The sequence below is a fragment of the Quercus suber genome, unplaced genomic scaffold (assembly GCF_002906115.3).
Source record: "Quercus suber isolate HL8 unplaced genomic scaffold, Cork oak 2.0 scaffold_176, whole genome shotgun sequence".
In the NCBI taxonomy this organism is placed as follows: Eukaryota; Viridiplantae; Streptophyta; class Magnoliopsida; order Fagales; family Fagaceae; genus Quercus; species Quercus suber.
This window is the reverse complement of record NW_027069636.1, coordinates 118,996-140,133: the sequence shown is the minus strand read 5'-3', so window position 1 is coordinate 140,133 and position 21,138 is coordinate 118,996. Positions and strand designations below refer to the sequence as shown.

The following is a 21,138-nucleotide window of genomic DNA, read 5'->3' as shown; positions in this document are numbered from 1 at the left end:
TTATTTTTCTTATTTCATTGTACTAACATTTAACTCTCTCAAGTCATTGGAGCTATTTTTAGTTTTTACAAGCTTTTATACTTGCTGCCATATTACATTTGCTAATGCAAGTCTTTGGGCTCAACCTCCTTGCACATGTTTCATTTCTACTTCGGCTAAAAGATGAACATGTTACTTGCAACCAAGATAAGTTTCCAGTTCCTTACTTTCCATATACACATTTCTACACATCTTCAAGTGATGTTGCTTGATACAGTTATTGACATGGATTTAAAGCTGTATATATTAATTTGGGCATAGACAAATATTACCGTCCAATTCCACCAACTATACTTGCTTAGCCTTGTTTACAATAACTTAACATTGTCCTTCATTTTTGCATGTCCATGCCTCATATTTACATATGAGAAAACTAGTTTTCCCATCAATTTGATATTTTTATCATTCATTATGTGTATTTTCACTTAGGAGAAAACATAATGATAGCGGCCAACAAGTGAGCCATTGGCATGAGTATTGGACTTGACTACCCAAATAGAACTAGGGTTTAGCCGAATAGAACCAGGGTTTAACATTGTCCTTCATTTTTGCATGTCCATGCCTCATATTTAGATATGAGAAAACTAGTTTTCCCATCAATTTGATATTTTCATCATTCATTATGTTGTATTTTCACTAAGGAGAAAATGCAATAATAGCGGCTAACATGTGATCTATTGGCATGAGTACTGGACTTGACTACCCGAATAGAACCAGAGTTTAGCCATTAGCTCATTAAAACATGACACATGTCACAACCACAAAAATACTCCCAATAAATGCAAAAGTCAAAGATTGGTTATAAGAATGACTTACTAGAGAACACATAATATGATCAATTGTAATTTGTAAATCTCACACTTTCTCACTAATCTCAACTGATTGATGACTATAAATCTAGACTATCATCTACTGTTTAGAGCATATAACAAACTTTGCCATGTATGAAAATGGATTGCTCATGTTATTAGAGCAAAAAAGATGAATTGCTCATGTTAATGTTTGAACTTATATAGCTCAAGACTGGAATAAGGCATTTGATGGCACAACATTTTATTATTAAAAGTTTTTCTGTTGATATATTCTAAATGGGGGAAGGGGATACGAACCATAACGATTTTGATACAAGAAATATCATTTAATCCATAGGAATTGGAATTGCTGCAATGGAGGCCATTGATAGCAATATCATTGTAGCTTATCCACAAAACATAGGCAGATGTTGGTATATAATCCATTTGACACAAAGAAGCTTGTTTGTTTGCCTGCCAAGTTTCTTATCTCAAAAATGTTTCTTGTAATCTGCAAAACGAGGCCCAGTTTACCCATCACCAAAATTATGATACCTCAATCCACAATGAAGCCCAAAATAGACTTCTTCTATCATCTCTAACCCCTGCCACGCGTCCATATTCAATTTGGCCTTGCAAATATTGCAGTGACTGACAGAGTATATAATATTAACTGGTCTCGCATTCTCAACTCTAAAACAGGCTCGGACATGCTTCGGAAAGCCGTTGGGCTCCCCTTACCAAAAACCCATTTACCATTTTACCCTTCATATTTAATTCATTTTCTTTTCCCTCCTCACATTCAATTTCCTATTTCCCTCGCGCACATACACAGCGAGTTTAGAGAGAGAGAGAGAGAGAGAGAGAGAGGGATTAGGGTTTTTAGCTCGGATTCGAGTTCCACAATGGACGCTGCCATGTTTCTTGATTCAGAAAATTGTGTTGCTCTTGCTCCAGGTAACTAAATCCCTACTTGCCCTCATTTTTATTTATTTATTTTTTCCCTTTACTTCTTTGATTTTTTCTGAACCCCTATATATAGTGGTATTCTTAGTAAAATTACATTTTGATTTTTGATTTTTTTTTAGTGTTGATTTCGTTTTTTGATTACCTATTAGGTTTATAGTGTTAGGGTTTACTTGATGCAGTGAGGGATTTGGTATTACACATTGACTTTGCTAGGGTTAGGTTTTCGTAGTGAGATGGAATTTTAGCATGGAATTGAGGTAGGAAGTGGGAACCTGTAATATGGTTTGTTTGGTTGCTGAGAAAATGTGTGGAAGAAAAAAAAAAGTAAATCAAAATGGGTTTGACCTCCATTTCCACCTAATACAGCTATTGGGTTTAGTTTATGTGAGTTGTTAGCATAGATGAAGGATATTTACCTGAGATGGCTTGGCCTTATTCATAGGATAGCAAATAATGCAATGGTGAGAAAGAGTGAGTAGATTCAAGTTGAGGGAACAAATAAAGTTAAAGGAAGATGTAGTAAAAAAAGATATGCTAGTTAAAGAAATGGTAGAGGGTATGGCTTCAGATTGAATAAAATGATAGAAAAGATGTGACCGATCCTGACTAATTTGTTGAGAATCCATAGCCAACCCCCAAAATTTGGGACTAAGTTTTTGTTGTTGTTTGGTTTTCTTTGCACCCAATGGGGGCTTTGGTTCTTGTAGTACTTGGGTTGTTCAATTACTGAGAAAATTTTATTTTTTTGGGTGGCAGATGATAAGACAAAAGGAATGGTAAAGGGTTCAAAAATTGGAAATGCCCCAAGGAAAAGGCTAGCCGACATAAGCAACTTGCAGCAGCGACCTAGACCAGTAGACCAAGAGGTGAAAAAATTGCCTGTATCACTTACAACTAAGGAGTACATTGAAAAGCTACAGAGGGTATGTTCAAAGTGGTTCCTTATTCTGTGTACTGCATGTGCGTGGATATCCGTGCTCCTTAGGTCTATATTGTCAGTTTAGCTCACCCGGGTATTTCTTGATCCGATTTTCAGGAAAACTTGACATTGATGAAGATTCTTGCTGACAGAAAGTATCCTTCACGATCAACTTAGTTTATCTATTTATTTACTTATTTTCTTAAATTGGTTTCTGTGATATGGTTCTGGGGTTTTTACTTTGTGCCTTTTGGCTTTCCTTAATGTTGGTTGACAGTAAAACTATTGAACTGAGTGGCATGGAGTTACAGAAACTTAGACTCAATCTGCAGAAAGTGCAGCAACAGAATTTGCAACTTGCCCAAGCAAACAGCCAGATGTTGGCGGTACCTTCACATCTTTTAATAGCTAGCTGTACAATTTTATTAAATCATGCAGTGCCTATGAGCTCTGGCTCAAATGGTATTTCCTCCTCCCACAAGAATGGGTAGTGGTTGAGACTGTTGATTAAAAACTCAATGGGTGCATATGTAACTTACTATCACATATTTTTAATTAAAACTGGTAGCAACTTTTTAGAGACTGTATTTGATGCCTTGGTGAAACTAACGTGTTTCGCATCTTTGCAGGAACTTAATTCAGGTAAAGATAGGGTAAGTTAACTAATGTTACAAGAAAGCAGTAAAACTTTATGCCTTGATGCCTTATGTTATAATCTGTTATAAATTGAAAGCTGTAGTTTTGTTCCTTTTCAGCTAAAAGCACTTTATCATGAGCTTGGATGCAAAAATGGCTTGCTCAAAGCAAGAAAACTGGAAAAGGTCAGTTTAACTAGTATCCATGTTAATCAGTTCCATCATTCCATGTAAGATCATTCGTTGACTTGACGTTTTTTTTTTTTTTCCAAGGTCAAAGAGAAAATGTTAATTTGTCAGGATAAAGGAAATAAGGTACCTATACAAATCACCTCAGTGGTTCTTAACAAAGTTGACAATTGGTATTTTTCTGTCCCCTGTTTTATTTACACCTTTTCTTTCACTCCTTTAAGGTAGGTTTAACTGAGTGTGATGAGGCAGCTCAGGCAGGGGAATCCTCTCAAGCAGATAAGGGGGACTGTAAACCTTGTAATACAAACCGGAGAAGGCAATCCAAAAAACAATGTAATTAGAATACTTGGCATTTCATTTGAAAATCTGAATCTGTTTATGATATCAACTTTTTTCTTATATGATTTTTGGACAGCTTTGGGTCCCACCACTACTAAACCAGTACATGCTAAAGAGAATGTTGAAAAGAAGAGGTTTGTCCATGCACGTTTCTTTGCTTTGTGTGAGATTGTGGCCAATTTTTCCTATGGATTTTTACAAATGATGCAGGTAATTAAAGGATCCTTTCATATACTTTGATGTTCCAACAGGTGTTTGAGAAGGCAATCCTCTAGGTTTAACTCTGAAGAACCTGAACCAACTGAAGACTTGTTTGAGATAGATAAGGCTTCGGGCCCTACTAGTCTTAAACCAGTCCATGCTGAAGAGACTGTTGGCAATAAGAGGTTTGTTTATGCATGTTTGCTTTATCACTCTAGGTTAGTCTTTCCAATGGACTTTACCAATGATCCAGAGAATTAAAGGATTCTTAGGTGTACTTCAACAATTTTTTAACAGGCGTTGTTTGAGAAGGCAATCTGCAAGGTTTAAATCTATAGAGCCAGAACAAACTGAAGACTTGTTTGAGATAGACAGTGCCAAATTTCCTGTCTCTCCTGTACATGACGATCTGGTGCATGAAAGTGGTCAAATGTTATCAGGATTGTCGGTCAAAGAAGAAGATGAAGGAAATACTGCCCTAAGATTTGAAGCTCAAGAAAATCGAAGATCTTCAGTTGGAAGGCCATTGCGACGAGCAGCTGAGAAGGTTCAGTCCTATAAGGAAATTCCACTTAACATAAAGATGCGGCGAAATGAGTGAGTCAAATTCTTTTTCAAATTTGTCCTTCGTTTTGTTGAATGTGTTGAATGAGTAGAGCAGCATTTTCTGCATCTTGCAATCTTTTGTGCCTTGTGATATTATTCTTTTGTACCTTCCAGTTGCACAACTTCCTTTTTCAGGATGCATGCTCCCAACACACTGTAAATTTTTTAATTTCTTTTGTTATCACCTGCTGATGATAACTAAGAATGCACAAAATATTAATGCGATGTTGTTCATTGATGTTGTATCTGAAGAACACACAGATTTTCTTGCTGAACTGCTCAGTGGTATTCCATTATTATAAAGAGTTGTATTTTCTCTAATTCTATATGGTCCTTGTGGTTTGGGGTTGTGTTGAGGAGATGCTTGATTACGAGTAACAATTATTTCATAAGAGGTGTAATTTGGGTCTCACGAGGACATGGTTGATTTCCATTGTTGTATAACTATTAATATGAGGCTAATGATTAATGCCTTGATGGTATTCCTTCGTGGAGTAATTTTTTATGTATGTTCACTCCCAAAGCTGTTATCTGATGCATGGAAGGACTGGGTGAAATCTTGTTTGGTTGTAACTGTACATTTGTGGCTAATGATTCTTCTATAAGAGGAGCAACTAGGAGTTTTAAAATCTTTAATGTGAGAATTTGTAATTGTAATTTTATTTTTTTCTGTTGAAAGGAAGATAGAAATTGAGAAGCTGTAGTTAAAGGTGTCAAAATCTGAATTATAAAAAAGAAAAAAAAAAAGAAGCACGATGAACTGTTAGATTTTTTTTTTTTGAAAATCGAGAATGTCTCTTGGCTCATTGGATGCATGTCCACGGGATCGTCCCTCCGTGAGATACATTGTATCTGTGGAATATTGACAAATTCGGTGTATGGGGGGGTTCACAATTTTCCAAATTTGGTGTATTTGAATTCATATACGGCACTAAATTAGTGAATGATATATTTTAGATCACATATAACATGTGGTTACTAAAAGCTAATGAGATTTAACCCGCCTTTTGAATTTTCATATTAGGGAGAGGCAAACAACATATATTAAGTAAGAGCATCAGCATCAAGTGTGCTAAATGCTGAATTTTTGTTATCCGCAATTTGAAGTTTGTTGATTTACTAATTAAGGGCACTTGAAATCAAGTTCTGGAATTTGCAATTTAATGAAAAAATCCTAAAGTTTAGCAAATTTCAACAGTGATTTACTATGTGAGATTAGAATTTTAAATACTACATATTGAGGAAAAAAAAAAGAGGAGAAAAGAAAAGATTATTTGACAGTTGCATTCCATTTTCAAACTGACTCGTTCTTATCATTGACAATACAATCCATTGAAGTCAATACAGCATTTCCCTTCAATAACTGTCTTTTTTCGTTTTCTTGCTTACAATCCAATCAATACTTTTCCCTCTATAGCTTCCTTGACGCGTGGGTCCTTCAACTTTAACCCTATTGCACATGCAAACGAAAGAAGCTGAAAAAGATCGATCTTTTTACAACTATAAACCGCGTTAGTGCACGAACAAAGCATCTAGAATAGAAGTTATAATAGTTAAATGATGTGTTGTTAAAGTAATTGTTAGTTCGGTACTATGTTTCTTCATGCGAAGAATAGTCTTAACCAACTTTGTTCATAAATGTGAATAAGTCGTGTGCAATAAAGTAATAAAAATACTATTAATGGTGGATACCATGTGAGAGTATTGTTCGCAATTTAAATCTTGTGATTCAAGTGTATTGAAAACAATTTATGAAAAACAAATTTTGTCAAAGTTGTTATATGAAATTACACATTTTTTTAGGAAAAAAAAAGCATAAACTTAAGGTAAGGGAAATGTGGTTCTAGTACAAAGGTAGATGTTAAATAAAATAGTTGAGGTTTAAACTCCATCTATCTACATCTAAAACTGATTGATGTTTTAGTTTAGTGATAAATAGTAATCAATATGGGTTAGGCGACATAAGTTGAAATCCTATCCTATCTATAAAATTGCAAATTATAAATAATAATTTTAGGGAATAATAGTATAAAACCCTGATGGTTGCTTACGTGAAGAAAATCTACCATGCATCGGGTGCATATATCTCCTCTCTCACACCCTCATGTGAGAGGAGAATATATGCACTCGATGCATGTAACATCACCTCATCTATGTGGGTCCACGAGAGAAACATGTTTAGATCCTTTTTGGTGTGATTTATGGTTTCGGTTATTCAATCAAAGACCTCATCCCTAGAAATTGATTGTGGTGGCATCCAGCTGAAAGGAGTCGCTCTAAAACAAAAGCATAGAAAACGCGCAAAAAAAAGGAAAGAAGTTGTTTTCACAATATTACCATTTGTCATGCTTCTATATATAAAAAAACACTCTTTGTCATCAACTCATCATAATTTATGCTGCTGGTTAGAGTCCAGAAACCTAAAAAAATATTCAGAATTTATGGGACTATGGAATAGTTGATGATTATGTGATACCAGTGTTTTCATTCTTTCTTGTAAAGATAACAAGCAATAATACTTTTAGGTTGGCCTACAAGTTATCAGGTTCGCATTGTTTTAGAATAAGGAGCTGGAGGGCAAATTTTGTTCTGAATTCTGAAACAGTTTTAGGGTAACCCTCTATAGAACACACGTACAGAACAGGGAATAAAAAAGAAAAGAAAAGGAGGGCTTAACCCATGTTGTAATGATTAATGTTTGACAACATTGTTATTGGCTTATTGCACCACACAAGAAAACCCAGTTAAAGACTAGAGGGTCACAGAGGCGTGGGGTTTTTTCCTTTTAAGCTAAATTGCAAACTATACCCTTAAAATTTAGGGTGTTTGGATTTTACATCATAAAATTTCAAAATTTAGATTTTATCACTTGAAGTTTGGGGGTGTTTGGATTTTACACTTTGAAGTTTTAAAATTTGGATTTTACCCATTGAAGTTCTATTCCGTTTGCATCAACAACTCTTTCGTCCATATTTTTAGTTAAGTGTCATATAATCTTGCTGTGTGAGTTTAGTTTTTCTAATAAAATGATGCCACATCATTTTTGTAGCCTAAAAAAAACTAAATAATTAAACATGGCATGGCATAATAAAAATGAAATACCATCATTTTATTTGATGAACTAAACATATGTGGCAAGTTTAAGCAACACTTAATGAAAATATGGACGGAAGAGTTGCTATGCAAACAGAATAAAACTTTAAGGGTAAAATTCAAATTCTGAAACTTTAGGGCATAGTTTGCAATTTTCCCTTTTTTTTAAATGTTGAAACTTGAATTCTAATGAACATGTTAGTTCAAAGGGAAATGTTTATTACACACTTGGGAGTGTTTTCATGAAGTGAAATTGTGAGTTAAACTCACGACTTCAGGAATTGAAACACGCCGTGTATTAGACTATTTCCCTAGTGTAAAATAGTAAAATACACCACAATGCATGTAGAGGCTGTGCCGTCGCCCACACAAAACAGTGAGTTTTGAATGAGTCAATTTGGAAGCCGCTATTCTATTTTTTTTGATAACTCTGTTATCCAAAAGGGGTCCATAAGGACCCTACCAGCATCTACTTTGCCATATTTTGGTGGAATTTTTTTTTCGGTTCCGCTCCCTTCTCTGACTGATAAAACATGAAAGAGGTTGAGACAGGTGCATGCGTACACTCTCTCAAGTGAGGTGGGAAAGCATGTTTCATTTACAATCTAATAATCTATGACAAAATAAATGCTTTTCTTTTTCTTGGTCGGATGATAATGACATAATAAATGTTGGCAAATTTTTTTTTTTTTGGTGAGTTACTTTTGAGTTTCACCACAAAGTTTGGAGCTTAGTAGTAAAATGAAACAAAGCTCAATTGTAAATGATTCTAAGAACTAAGAACTGATCCTATAAACTTTGTGGGATTCCTTTTCAAACAATGCGAAAAACAAACTGAAAAGAGGACTTATTTTTTGTTACCTCTTGGATTCAGGCTCAAATGTAAAATTGTGGAAATGTGGAATGACAATGGGAGAGATTTTAAGTTCAAATCTTACCAAGTCAAAAGGAGAAAAAAAAAAAAAAAATCTGGAATGGATTCTTGTTTTGATTACATAAATAAGTCAAAATGAAAGATGGATTATTAGACACTGCAATTAGAGTTGAAAATTTTGGTTCTCACTAACTGGACACAAATATATAACATTTGTACCAGCAACTAGCTCATAATAAGTCATGGTAGGCATGTTTCATGAATGGTGTGGTCTGGTAAAATTTCCCTCTTCAATGTAAAGATAAAAACCATGATATACCATGCTACTACGGTTTTATAGCACAACTATCCATCCAATTTTTCTTTCGAGAGTCAAAAAGAAAACCTCAGTATGGCTCTACAAAAGAAAAAAGTGTGTGGATCAGATGGCTTTAATCATTCATCAAATAGTACTTTCTCTTTTAGCCTGACCGAGGAGATTTTCCCGGATTAAAGTATAATACAAGATTAGTTTTATTAAGTTCAATCCTTTTTGCCTTCTCCTTGTCCCATTACCAACTTTTAAAACCCTTGATTTGACTTTCTTCATCAATAAACTGAGACAAGAAGTTATATAGAATCTTGTCATGTTAAATATTTGATCAAAATATCACTGTTTTTTTCAGCATTTTTGTCTACTTTTCTGTTAGATATAACAAAGCAAGATACTTTCCCTGTATTAGCCCAAACTGGTGGCTGAGTTTCCATAAGGAATGGATAACAACAACAACCAAGCCTTATTTATCCCAAACTTTTGTGGTTGGTTATGGATTTTCAACAAATCAATCCGGAAATCAATGGTTCCATACTAGTTCTATTAATTTCAGCCAACGCAGTCCTGGATGCGAGGCCATATGGTCTAGTTAGTTGGTTCTTTTGGTTAAATTTCTCATCCATATCATCTTGTAGCTTCTAATTCTACTACAAGGCTTTTACATATAATTGAGATAGGAGCAGTTATATTCTGATTTCTGAGAATTAGTTGCTGCTCTACCTTGCCTAGTTTACTTGTTGATCCATTAAAATTGGATCATAAGAATTAGCTGCAATAGACAACTAAGAATTTCAATGACAAGCAGTTTGTGAGTAGATTGAATTATGGTCATTGCTATCTAATGCCTATGCTAGGCTTCACGCCATTTAGTAAAACCATTAGAGAAACTTCGTTGGCAGAAAATAACCATGACACATCATGTCTCAAATATTTCAACAACCAAAAAAAAAAAAAAAAAAAAAAATTGAGAATGTTTCTGAAAGTAAGAAATTGGATTCATGTTATCTCCAAGCTATATAAGGAAAAGAAGGTTCTTCTGTTTAACACAGCTTAATAGATTATTATAGCGTATATGGATAATCTGAAAACAAATATGTAAAAATATAAAATGCAGGGCAATTTAATAAAATATATGATAAATTAGGATTTTTTTCATAAACTTTTAGGTGCTTAAGGGGATATGCAATGAGTCCTCATTTCAGCAACATCTTAACTTTTGCATTCACAAGTGCATGAGCACGTGTCATCCGCCGCTAGTCATACCAAAAAGGTAGAATATGAAGAAGAACTATGCTTTACTTTTACTGCAGATTTCACATTCCTTCCCTCGCAATTTGGTCATGCAACAGAATCCAAAATACATAAAGATTTATTCACTAAGCAAATTTGGCCCGCCTATACTTTTGGCCTTTTGTGTATTTTTCCAACCTCATGTCCTAGGGAAAAAAAAAAAAAAAAAATTAAAGTGACAAAAAAAGGACTGTAAATAGCGACAAAGTGCTTAAATTCTATAAAAAGTAAAGGAACCACACATAACAACCCCAACTTCTTTTCCCTCTACTTTGGTCAGACCACTGCAAGAAATGGAGGATCAATGCAGCCCTCTTAGCTGGGAATTCAGCTACCATGAAGAGGTTAGACATTCTTTAATCAACTTATCTTCAATGCTTTCTTTTGTTAGATACTATTTTCTACTTCTTGTGAATGTGCTGTGTTTGGAGGAAATAGTTTTCAAAGACTATTAAATTGGCAGGGAATGGAGGAGTTAAGGCATTCTCTCTTGTACACAACCTTTGAGCTAGAGACAACGCTTTTAGCAGCTAAGGAGGAGATTACAAAAAGAGAATATGAACTGATTCATGTCAAAGATCTTTTGAGCAGGACCATCAAAGAGAGAGATGAGGCAGAGTCAAGATGCAAGAATCTAATGTTGGAGAAACTCATGCTTCAAGAGCAACTACAACAAAAGCAGCAACAGCAGCAACTACAACTACAACTACAACAACAACGACGACAACAACAACAAGAAGCTGCTTCAAACAATGAGGATGACTCAAAAGGCACTGACTCAAGCAAGAATTTTGCCTCTTCTGACTCTGATGAAAACATCATTTCATCTCCGGGTACAGACCCAATTCTCCAACCACCATTACCACAACCATTGCCATCACAAGCAAACTTGAAATTAGTACCCAAGAGGCCACTGCCAGAGAAAGGGAAGCTCCTGCAGGCAGTGATAGAAGCTGGTCCGCTCCTGAAAAACCTCCTCCTGGCTGGACCACTCCCTCAGTGGCAGCACCCACCTCCTCAACTTAACTCCATTGAGATTCCACCTGTTGCCATTTCATCGCCTACGCCGCGCCTTTTACAGCAGGACTCCTGCATCAATTTTAATGGTGGTTTTAATAGCAAGTCTAATTCTCTGTGATGGCTCCATTGACCAATTAGCGCTTTCACATAACTTGTAGCAGTATGCCCATCCTTTTCATACTATTTATATCATGAAAAGTTATAATCAGCATGAAATGGATGTGGCTGTTATGCATCGGTTTCAGAATTTGTACACAACTTTGTCTTAGAAATGAAATTCCTAACTTTCTAGCTTCTTGAACGGTGACTCGAACCATTCTCTCTCTCTTTTTTTTTTTTTCGGTTACATAACTACTCTTTTGAACGGTGACTCGAACCATTCTCTCTCTCTTTTTTTTTTTTTCGGTTACATAACTACTCTGTTAGTATATAATGTGAAATGGATTTCAGGTCCACAAACAAGTTGGAATTTCGTTACTCCTGCAAACATATATTATGCATATCTTTGTGTTGGTATATTGGGGTGATTGTAACCAAATTTCACAAGATGGTATAATATAATATAAGCAATTGTTGCGCTCATGTGAATGTATCTTGCTTTTGCTATTTTTTTTTGTTATAATAAAGTAGAATAATGATGGTAAGTATGACCAAGACAAGCAATCATAAATCTTCTCAGGGATTTTCCTTTCCATGAAGCATACCTACCATCCATGGTGTGTGTCTGCCACTAAAAGTGCAACCAATTAGATTTCACTATCACAATTAATGAATCAAAGCTAGATCTAGCTAAAAATATCAGACTTGATCCACATCAAACACCTTGTCAGTCCGTCAAAAAGGCAGCAGTTGATCAAGTTACCACAGTAAACTCAAGTTTGAAATTATGAACGAATGAAGTTCACTTCACATGGAGAGGTTGTGGTCATTGATTGATTTAGACCATTGCCGAGACAAGTCAATGAAAATTGTATTAACTAAAGATGTTTATGAATGCTTCATTCTTGTAGCGCTTTAGCCATTGTCGTGCATTGCACATGCTACTGAGTTTGTGGTATACCACTATGGCCCCACACACCTTTGCAGGGCCATTGTTTTGGACTTCTGTAAAGGCCAAGTTTTGACTACTTTTATAGTCTCTCTTCAGACTAACAAAACCACTAGCTAAAAGGGAGGTCCATGCATCAGATGGTCAGTACAAACTTGATCCGGTTAATCTTTGGCTAGATTTTGGATTCGGACATTTTCTTTGTGGTATCCTGAATTATGTGGATTGGATTTGATAAGTTTGTATTTTGCGGACTTGTCTTTGGTTTTCACTAGCGATGAGTAATCTATTGAAACTTGACTAGTCTTTTAAGTATAACATAGACGTGACTAGGGGCGAAGCCAGGTGGGGTCAAGGGGAGCACTTGTCCCCCCCGGCCCCACCCAAAAAATCTATTAATATTTCATCTATTATATTATATAATACAATAAATGCATTTAAAAATTATATAAATAAATGATTAGTAAATAGGATGGTTTTTTAAACCAAAACCAAAACCCTCCTATATAACATTTGTATAATTACTTTAAGGACTTTGTCCTCTTTGGGGAGCCAAGCCCTCACGATTTTGTGCTCTGAACTGATGTGGGACTCCAAGTCTTGGGGCCGAGACTATGAAACCCCCTTGCTTGCCAACACTCGGTTCAGAGTACAAAACCGTGAGGGCTTGGCCTTGCTTGCCTACACTCTTTTCAGAACACAAAACCGTGAGGGCTTGGCTCCCCAAAGCGGACAAAGTCCTTACAATTACAATTTCAAAATGATTTTTTATGCAAATAAACCCCTAATAGATAAATAATATAATAAATATGTTATTTTATTTTGAATTTTCTTGCATTCAAATATTGCTTAATATACACATGAATGAATTGTTATTTAGCAAATTGATCTCAAATACTATATGTGTGTGTGTGTGTGTTCGCTTGTACGTGCATAAATGTGATATCAAATGTAATTTTTGCCTCCCGTCAAGTCAGATCTTGGCTCCGCCACTAGATGTGACTAGTGCTTCATTACATGCTTATCTTCCAATATTACAGGTCCAATACTAGCTTAGTAAAATAACTCGAAAGTACTTATTTGAGGAATAGTTGAAAAAGATACTTATAATCGAACATAGCCATAGGCCAGTCTGGTGAACGAATAGTCAACAAACAAATAGCTAGGCTCATTAGTTGGTTCATTCGAGCATGTTCCACAGCCTAGACAAGTTACATATATGGACGATGGAGGCACACGCCCAAGCTTATTAGCTCGTTAAGGTTTATATAAAACAGCTTATTTTGGTTCTGTGCTCTTGTGCCAGTTCATGGCAAAATCTATCATCAATGAATTTGAAAAAGTAAACGTGTAAAGTAAGCTGGCGTGAAACACAAAAAATGAGGGATGGGTAAGTGAAAATACAATGAAAGATTTGATTTGAAAAAGTAGGAATTTGCTTAAAGATATGGATGCCCTATTGATATATGGATGGGAGAGATTCACACAACCAAGTTATTAGCTCGTTAAAGGTTTATATATATATATATATATATAATAAAACAGCTTATTTTGGCTTTGACTTGAATTAGTATGTAGCAAAATCTCATCATGAACTTAAAAAAGGAAACGTGAAGATGGCCTGAAGCACATAAGATGGTTAGATAGGTGGAAATAAAACAAAAGATATTAATTAGAAATTAGAAAAGTGAAAAGTCGCCTATTGATGAAAGGAAAGGATGAAAAAGAGTCAATTGAAAGTTTTTAATCATTTGCAAAGGAGGGATAAGTTGATTCAATTGGAGGGACAAAAACATGTTGAGGAATACTTAAAATGACACTAGTAGAAGAAATGAAAAAAGATGACATGTCAATTAATGGGGGAGTAAAAAGATTAAAATTGACATGTCAATTAGAGATGCAAAACAAAATATGGTGGAATATGACTCTAAAATTTGGAACTAAGACTTGATTGTTATTATTGTTAAAAAACCAAAGATTTTAATCATTCCCAAAGCCTTATAGGCTTGTAGCTCAATTAACACATTTTAGTATTTCAAATGGAGACATCTAGGTTCAAATCCCCCACCTCCCAAATATTGATATATATAAAAAAAAGTTTAAGCTATTTGAAAAATATAATTGCCCTTCAATCAAAAGAAAAAAAAAAGACAGCACTAATATATCTATATCTATATATTACTAAAAGCTGAAGCGTAGCATTTAATGTTGCTACACTCACATTAAGCCACGTCAGCTCATTACCATTCTTTTTTCTTAATTTTTCCTATAATTTTAAAATACTTTTCCTAAATTTTAAAACACTGCTAAAAAGAAAATCCTCACATTAATGTTGTACGTCCACCAATCCATAAAGCCCAAACCCAATCCGAATAGTCTGTACTCTTTAACGGCAATCCTTTTTGTCTCCCCTCCTTTTCCTCTGCCTGTGTTTCATGGTTTCAAAACTTTAGCCCTTCAGCTTGCTAACGCCAATTCTTCCCAAGACAGTTTCAAAACTTCAGACCTTTGGCTTTCTTCCAAAGACAGTTTCAAAACTTCAGACCTTTGGCTTTCTAATCTAATTAATGATAAATAAATAATTAGACATTTAGAATTTTTAGATGCACAGCTATTTTAACACTTCTAGGGCTTACTTGCCCTACAGTAGTAGTAAGATTGAAGGCTGGAGGCGCCGCATCACCACACAGTTGCAGACATTTTTCTACACAGGTAACTGTCTCTCTCTCTCTCTCTCGCTTTCTTGTCTGACTGCTTCTCTGGCATGGCGCCTCAGCTCTCATTCTCTCAACAGCTCAACTTGCCTTCTTCTTTGTCTTTCTTTTCCTGTTTTACTTTCCTCTATGTTTCGTCATTTACAATGTAAAGTGTAACAAAGCTTCTGTTTTGTGTGAACAGTGAATAAATATTGCAGCAAACTAGAGACAACCACCCAACAGTTGCAGACATTTTTCTACACAGGTAACTCTCTCTCCCCCTCTCTCTCTCTCTCTCTCTCTCTCTCTTGTCTGACTGCTTCTATCTCTGGCATGGCGCCTCAGCTCTCATTCTCTCAACAGCTCAACTCTACCTTCTTCTTTTTCTTTCTTTTCCTGTTTTACTTTCCTCTATGTTTCTTCATTTACAAAGTGTAGCAAAGCATCTATTCTGTGTGAACAGTAAATAAATATTGCAGCAAACTAGAGACAACCACCCACGTGTATGGTTAAATTTTTTTCTACAAAAGCAATTGCGTTTGCTGTAGCCGTGTAGGCCCTTTGATTGTGAAGCATATTCAAGCATTCCCACTTTCCTAGGTACAGCCGTACAGAGGTATTTTTTTTTTTTTCATTCTTTTATTATCATATATTTATTTGTTTTTATATTAATCAACATATCATATAACATTATAATTTATAAATGTACCTGATTAAAATTTACTTCTATTTATCATTTAATTAATTTATAGATAACCTTCAAAAAAAAAATTTAATTTATAGATAAAAATAATATAACATGTATTTGGTTGTACTTGTATTTTATTAGATGATTTTTATTCATTGAAGTTTGAATGATTATTTTTAAATTATTAGTATTTTTTTTTTAATCTTAGTCATTATACTTTGCCCATTTCATAGTTGATTAAAGATATTAAACTTTTTTGTCAATTTTGGCTCATTATTGTTTAATTTTAATTAGATACACATTTTGTAGCATATATTGAATTATAAACTACTTAACTTGTATATTGATTATTAAATTGTGTGTACATAACTATTTTAGATTTTATAGTGAAAATTGTTAGTCGACTAATTTTATGTTCCACCCCCCTCCCAAAAAAAGTTAATTTCCTGTCTCCTCCTTTTGTTCTTACTGTCTTTTACGGTTTCAAAAAATCAAAAAACTAAATATTCGATAATTCACTTTAGGTATCCACATCAGAAATTACTAGATGCTGCTTATTTATTTATTTATTTAAATGTTAAATTTTGTATAATAGGTTTTATTTATTTTGATCATTATAATATTTGTAGGGGAACATCTTTATCGTTTTTGTCAGTCACAATTATAAAAAGGTGGTCAAGAGGAGTAAAAAATAAAATAGAGATGGTTATACAATGGACATTGAAAACTTTATAGTGCAATAAAATCAACCATTACATTCACTTAATTAAATCAATAATCAACAATAAAAAATAATATAATACAAAATTTAAACTTAAAACTAATCAAATTCTGACTAGAGAAATTATATTTCCTATCATAACTAAAAATGAGATGTTCTTCAGTAATTTAGAAATTATATTAGAAATAAAGTTGGAAAATTTTATAACCTCATTTTTTGACATTTCATTTAACCTTATATATATATATATATATATAATCATAATCTTCATACACCATGACTTAAAAAGATCTAATGAATAGTTCTTCCTCTTATTTAATTTCTATGTTATGCAAATCATCAACTAATAAATATATGATAATGGTAAAAAACGTTATAGACAAGATTATGAAAAATATGATAAAACTTTTTTTTTTTAAACTCTTTATAAAGTCTAGAGACTAAAATAGTATTTTACCTAAAAAATTATCACGCGCAACGCGCGGGTCTGCGACTAGTTATATATAAAAGTTGAAGCGTAGCATTTATTGTTGTTACGCTCCTGTTGAGCCACATTATCGCCATGTCACAATTTTTTTTTTTTTTGGGTTTCACTTCACACATTCTCTTTAATCAATCTCATTTTCTCTCTCTCAACTCATCATCTTCCCATCAAACAAACAACTAATGTTTATACTATTAATGAATTTCCCATTGAATCCAAATTGCCTTAAATTCAACAATCAATCCTTCTCTCTCTCTCTCTCTCTCTGAATTATCATCTCCTTATCAAATAAACGGCTTCTCTCCCTATCAAAACATTCAATTGCCTCCATTTGGATTTAAAACCCACTGATTTAATTTTTATATATAGATTTCGAATTTCTTTCTTTCCACAACAGAAGTCACCAAATTACAACTAGAATTGGAAAGTCCATTTGAGGTCACTTTTTCTTTTCTTCCCTTGAGCTTTTTTACTTTTATAATGTAATTTTTATGGTTTGTACTGGAATTTCTTTTCTAGGGTTGTAAATACCATATTTCTTTGTATTCATATTTACAATTTTTCTTTACATAATTTCGTTTTACCCATTAAAATTGTTTATGTCTAAAGAATTGGAATGTGTTTTATTGATTTAGTACATGATCATTTGCCCCCCATTTGTTTATTTTATTTTCTAAATGGCTTTGTAATTTTTTTAAATTAAATACTACATAAATTCTTACTAATTTTCTTTTAATCTCATCTAAATATATGCTAATTTTTAACTTCTTAGGATAACTTGGAAGAGGAAACAAAATCTTATGATTGATAGGTATGGACCATATGCTTTCCTCTTTTTCTTTGTATTTGGGGTTATAAAAGCTGAAGCGTAGCATTTGTTATTGCTACACTCTCGTTGAGCCACATTATCGCCATGTCACAATTTTTTTTTTTTTAGGTTTCCACTTCACACATTCTCTTTAATCATTCTCATTTCTCTCTCTCAACTCATCATCTTCCCATCAAACAAACAGCAAATGTTTATACTATTAATGAATTTCCCATTGAATCCAAATTGCCTTAAATTCAGCAATCAATCATTCTCTCTTTCTCTCTCTCTTTGAATTTTCATCTCCTTATCAAACAAACGGCTTCTCTCTCTATCAAAACATTCAATTGCCTCGCTTTGGATTTAAAACCCACTGATTTAATTTTTTATATATAGATTTCGAATTGCTTTCTTTCCGCAACAGAAGTCACCAAATTACAACTAAAATTGGAAAGCCCATTTGAGGTCACTTTTTCTTTTTCTTCCCTTGAACTTCTTTACTTTTCTACTGCAATTTTTATGGTTTGTACTGGATTTTCTTTTCTGGGGTTGTAAATACCATGTTTCATTTTTCATTTTTCAATTGATAGTCCATTTCTTTGTATTCATATTTACAATTTTTCTTTACATAATTGCGTTTTTCCCATTAAAATTGCTCATGTCTAAAGAATTGGAATGTGTTTTATTGATTTAGTACATGATCATTTGCCTCCCATTTGTTTATTTTATTTTCTAAATGGCTTTGTAATTTTTTAAATTAAATACTACATAAATTCTTGCTAATTTTCTTTTAATCTCATCTAAATCTATGCTAATTTTTAACTTCTTAGGGTAACTTGGAAGAGGAAACAAAATCTTATGATTGATAGGTATGGACCGTATGGTTTCCTCTTTTTCTTTGTATTTGGGATTATAACTTAGCTTTATATGGTTATTTTCATATATTTTTCAACAAATTACGATGTAAAGGTTTGTACAGAATTTTATTTTTTGGGGTTGTAAATACCATGTTTCTTTTTTTCAATTTTCAATTGCTAGTCTATTTCTTTGTATTCATGTTTACAATTTTTCTTTACATAATTGCATTTTACCCATTAATTTTTTGTGTCTAAAGAATTAGAATGTGTTTTATTGATTTAGTACATGACCATTTGCCTCCCATTTGTTTATTTTATTTTCTGAATGGCTTTGTAATTTTTAAAATTAAATATGGCATAAATTCTTGCTAATTTTCTTTTAATCTCATCTAAATTTATGCTAATTTATAACATCTTAGGATAACTTGGAAGAGGAAACAAAATATTTTGATCGATAGGTATGGACTGTATGGTGTTCATCTTTTTCTTTGTATTTGGGATTATAACTTAGCTTTATATGATTATTTTCATTAATTTTTTGACAAATTATAATGTAAATTACATTATGGTAAGTTAGATGTGGGGCCCGTGGGCCTGATAGTCTCAGCAAATCGTGTAGTAGGCCCAAGGCCCGCGCCGAGGAAGGATGACCATTCAAGGCTAAATGAGGGAGAGACTCTTTTCTGGATCCACGCCGAGGACCTCTTCGTCCTTGGCATACTAAGGATAATTTTGGGAAGGGACAAGCTCAGAGCAAGTTGTCACCTCCACACTTAATGCATTCACATAACCCCTCTGGCCACATTAATGGGGATGCAACCCCTTAGCAGGGCGACGTTGATCAGTGTGAACCACTTGAGTGTTGATAAGGCCTCTGATATGACGGACGGTCAGAAGAAAGGCGAATGGATGATCAACAGATGGAAGAACGAGATAGGACAATGAAGACTATATAAAGAGGAGCGATTAAAGTAAAAGGGAGAGGAGAAAAGAAAAAAAGAAAAAGGGCTCCTTGGCCATGGGCCGAGGAGCATCCCTCAGTTGTAAATAGTTCTAAGTATTTTCTAATAAAAGAAGAGAGTTCATGCTCATGGAACGTCGACCAGCGCCTAAACCTTAGATCCACTCTCTAAAAATTTATTGTTTGGGCTTGTTGGGCTGAAAACTCATTCATACTCTGGGTCTAATCCAAATTGAGTCCCTACAATTGGCGCCGTCTGTGGGAAGGATTAGTGCGCTGGCCGCCGGCGCACCAGGCGGTTGTTCTAAGTGGTCGTTTTACAGTAGGTTGGCAAAGTAAAAAAAAAAAAAAATTGCAAGAAAATAGAAGATTTGATAGCGAAAAGAGAAATCTTGATATTATTTCATAAAAAGAAAAGTTACATATTACAATCAGAGGCTCAAGCAGGCTTGCTTTACAACTATTCCTACCAGCTAGTTCTACAATCAGAGGCCCAGGTGGACCTGCCCTAAAACTAGCTAGAGGGAAGTGTCAACCCATGCTTTTATTGGCATCAAGAGAATGGGAGAACTTGACAATAAAAGCAGGGAAGGGGGAGGGCCAGCTTGTTTCAAGGCCACCAACAACTCCTTTCTCGGGGCGGCGGAGCTTGAACAAAGCGAGGAGCAGATGCAGGGGCTTCGGGACGCCATCCCCCGTGATGTTCCCTTGATTCTCTCCAATCCTCATGAGCGTTGGCCGCTGGAGATGGCAACACTCGAGCACCGCCCATGACATGAATTCACACATCTCCTTCGTCGGGGGTGCGCTCCGAGGAAAGACATTAGGTACTTCAACGACACCCCTCAGGGCCACCTTGTATGGCACCATCGGGGTTATGCCTAGATTCTGTCGTACCGAAAGCCTAGTGGGGGCTGCGGCCACAACGGCGCTTGGCACGGATGTCCTCGCACCCGCCCAAAGCCGCCCCATATCTGCCGGCTCTGGTCACAATTCCGGCGGGGTTATTAAAGAGGCTTGGGGAACTGAAAGGGGGTGTTCTTTCTGTTTGTGCTGGGAGGTTCATGGAGTATGGAGAAACCATCCCCCCGAAAGCCTTATATAGAGGATGAGGGTTGGCGAGAATTAATTCACGCTGAATTCGAAAAGGGAGTTATCAGCAGGGCTAATAATGAAGCTACCAAATTCCAAGGGGGCCGTAGACCGTTGGACTCAAGTTAATTCACGAGGAAATTAATGAAGGCGCGTCTCGCGCACCGAAGCGTTAAGCGCGGAACACGAACGGCCAAAGGACGCTTCATAAATGAAAAAGATGGGGGCTCGAGCTGGAGGCGAGATCAACGCCAAGTGTAAAGATCATAATCCGACCCAAGGAGGAATCGTCTTCAGTAAAGCGGTCCGAGGACAAACCCCTACTTACAGAAAAATAGAAGTGAAAGACAGAACCAAGGCATTGCATGGTCCTCGGACCCAAGCCTATGGTAAAACTATTCACACCATTATACCTAGGTACTAGACAGAACCAAAGTATTGCATGGTCCTTGGACTCAAACCTATGGGGAAACTAGATACTTACAGAAAAATAGAAGTGTTA

General features: G+C 35.0%; 2 protein-coding genes across 3 annotated transcripts; both read left to right on the top strand.

Annotated features, from left to right (window-relative positions):
• Positions 1-1,544: 1,544 nt before the first annotated feature.
• LOC111992117 (SHUGOSHIN 2) lies at positions 1,545-5,012 on the top strand. Its single transcript, XM_024023933.2, has 11 exons — positions 1,545-1,787; positions 2,556-2,722; positions 2,836-2,873; positions 2,996-3,104; positions 3,348-3,371; positions 3,474-3,539; positions 3,627-3,668; positions 3,767-3,878; positions 3,961-4,018; positions 4,136-4,270; positions 4,383-5,012. The coding sequence occupies exons 1-11, from the start codon at positions 1,736-1,738 to the stop codon at positions 4,684-4,686; spliced, it is 1,107 nt and encodes a 368-aa protein (XP_023879701.1). The 5' UTR covers positions 1,545-1,735; the 3' UTR covers positions 4,687-5,012.
• Positions 5,013-10,473: 5,461 nt separating this feature from the next.
• On the top strand, positions 10,474-11,582 carry LOC111992126 (uncharacterized). Of its 2 annotated transcripts, none has more exons than XM_024023948.2 (2): positions 10,474-10,605; positions 10,725-11,582. In XM_024023948.2, the coding sequence occupies exons 1-2, from the start codon at positions 10,555-10,557 to the stop codon at positions 11,397-11,399; spliced, it is 726 nt and encodes a 241-aa protein (XP_023879716.1). In that variant the 5' UTR covers positions 10,474-10,554; the 3' UTR covers positions 11,400-11,582. The 2 variants fall into 2 exon arrangements, with proteins under 2 accessions (XP_023879716.1, XP_065634302.1); XM_065778230.1 differs by having other exon boundaries at positions 10,507-10,605; positions 10,700-11,582.
• Positions 11,583-21,138: the final 9,556 nt, after the last annotated feature.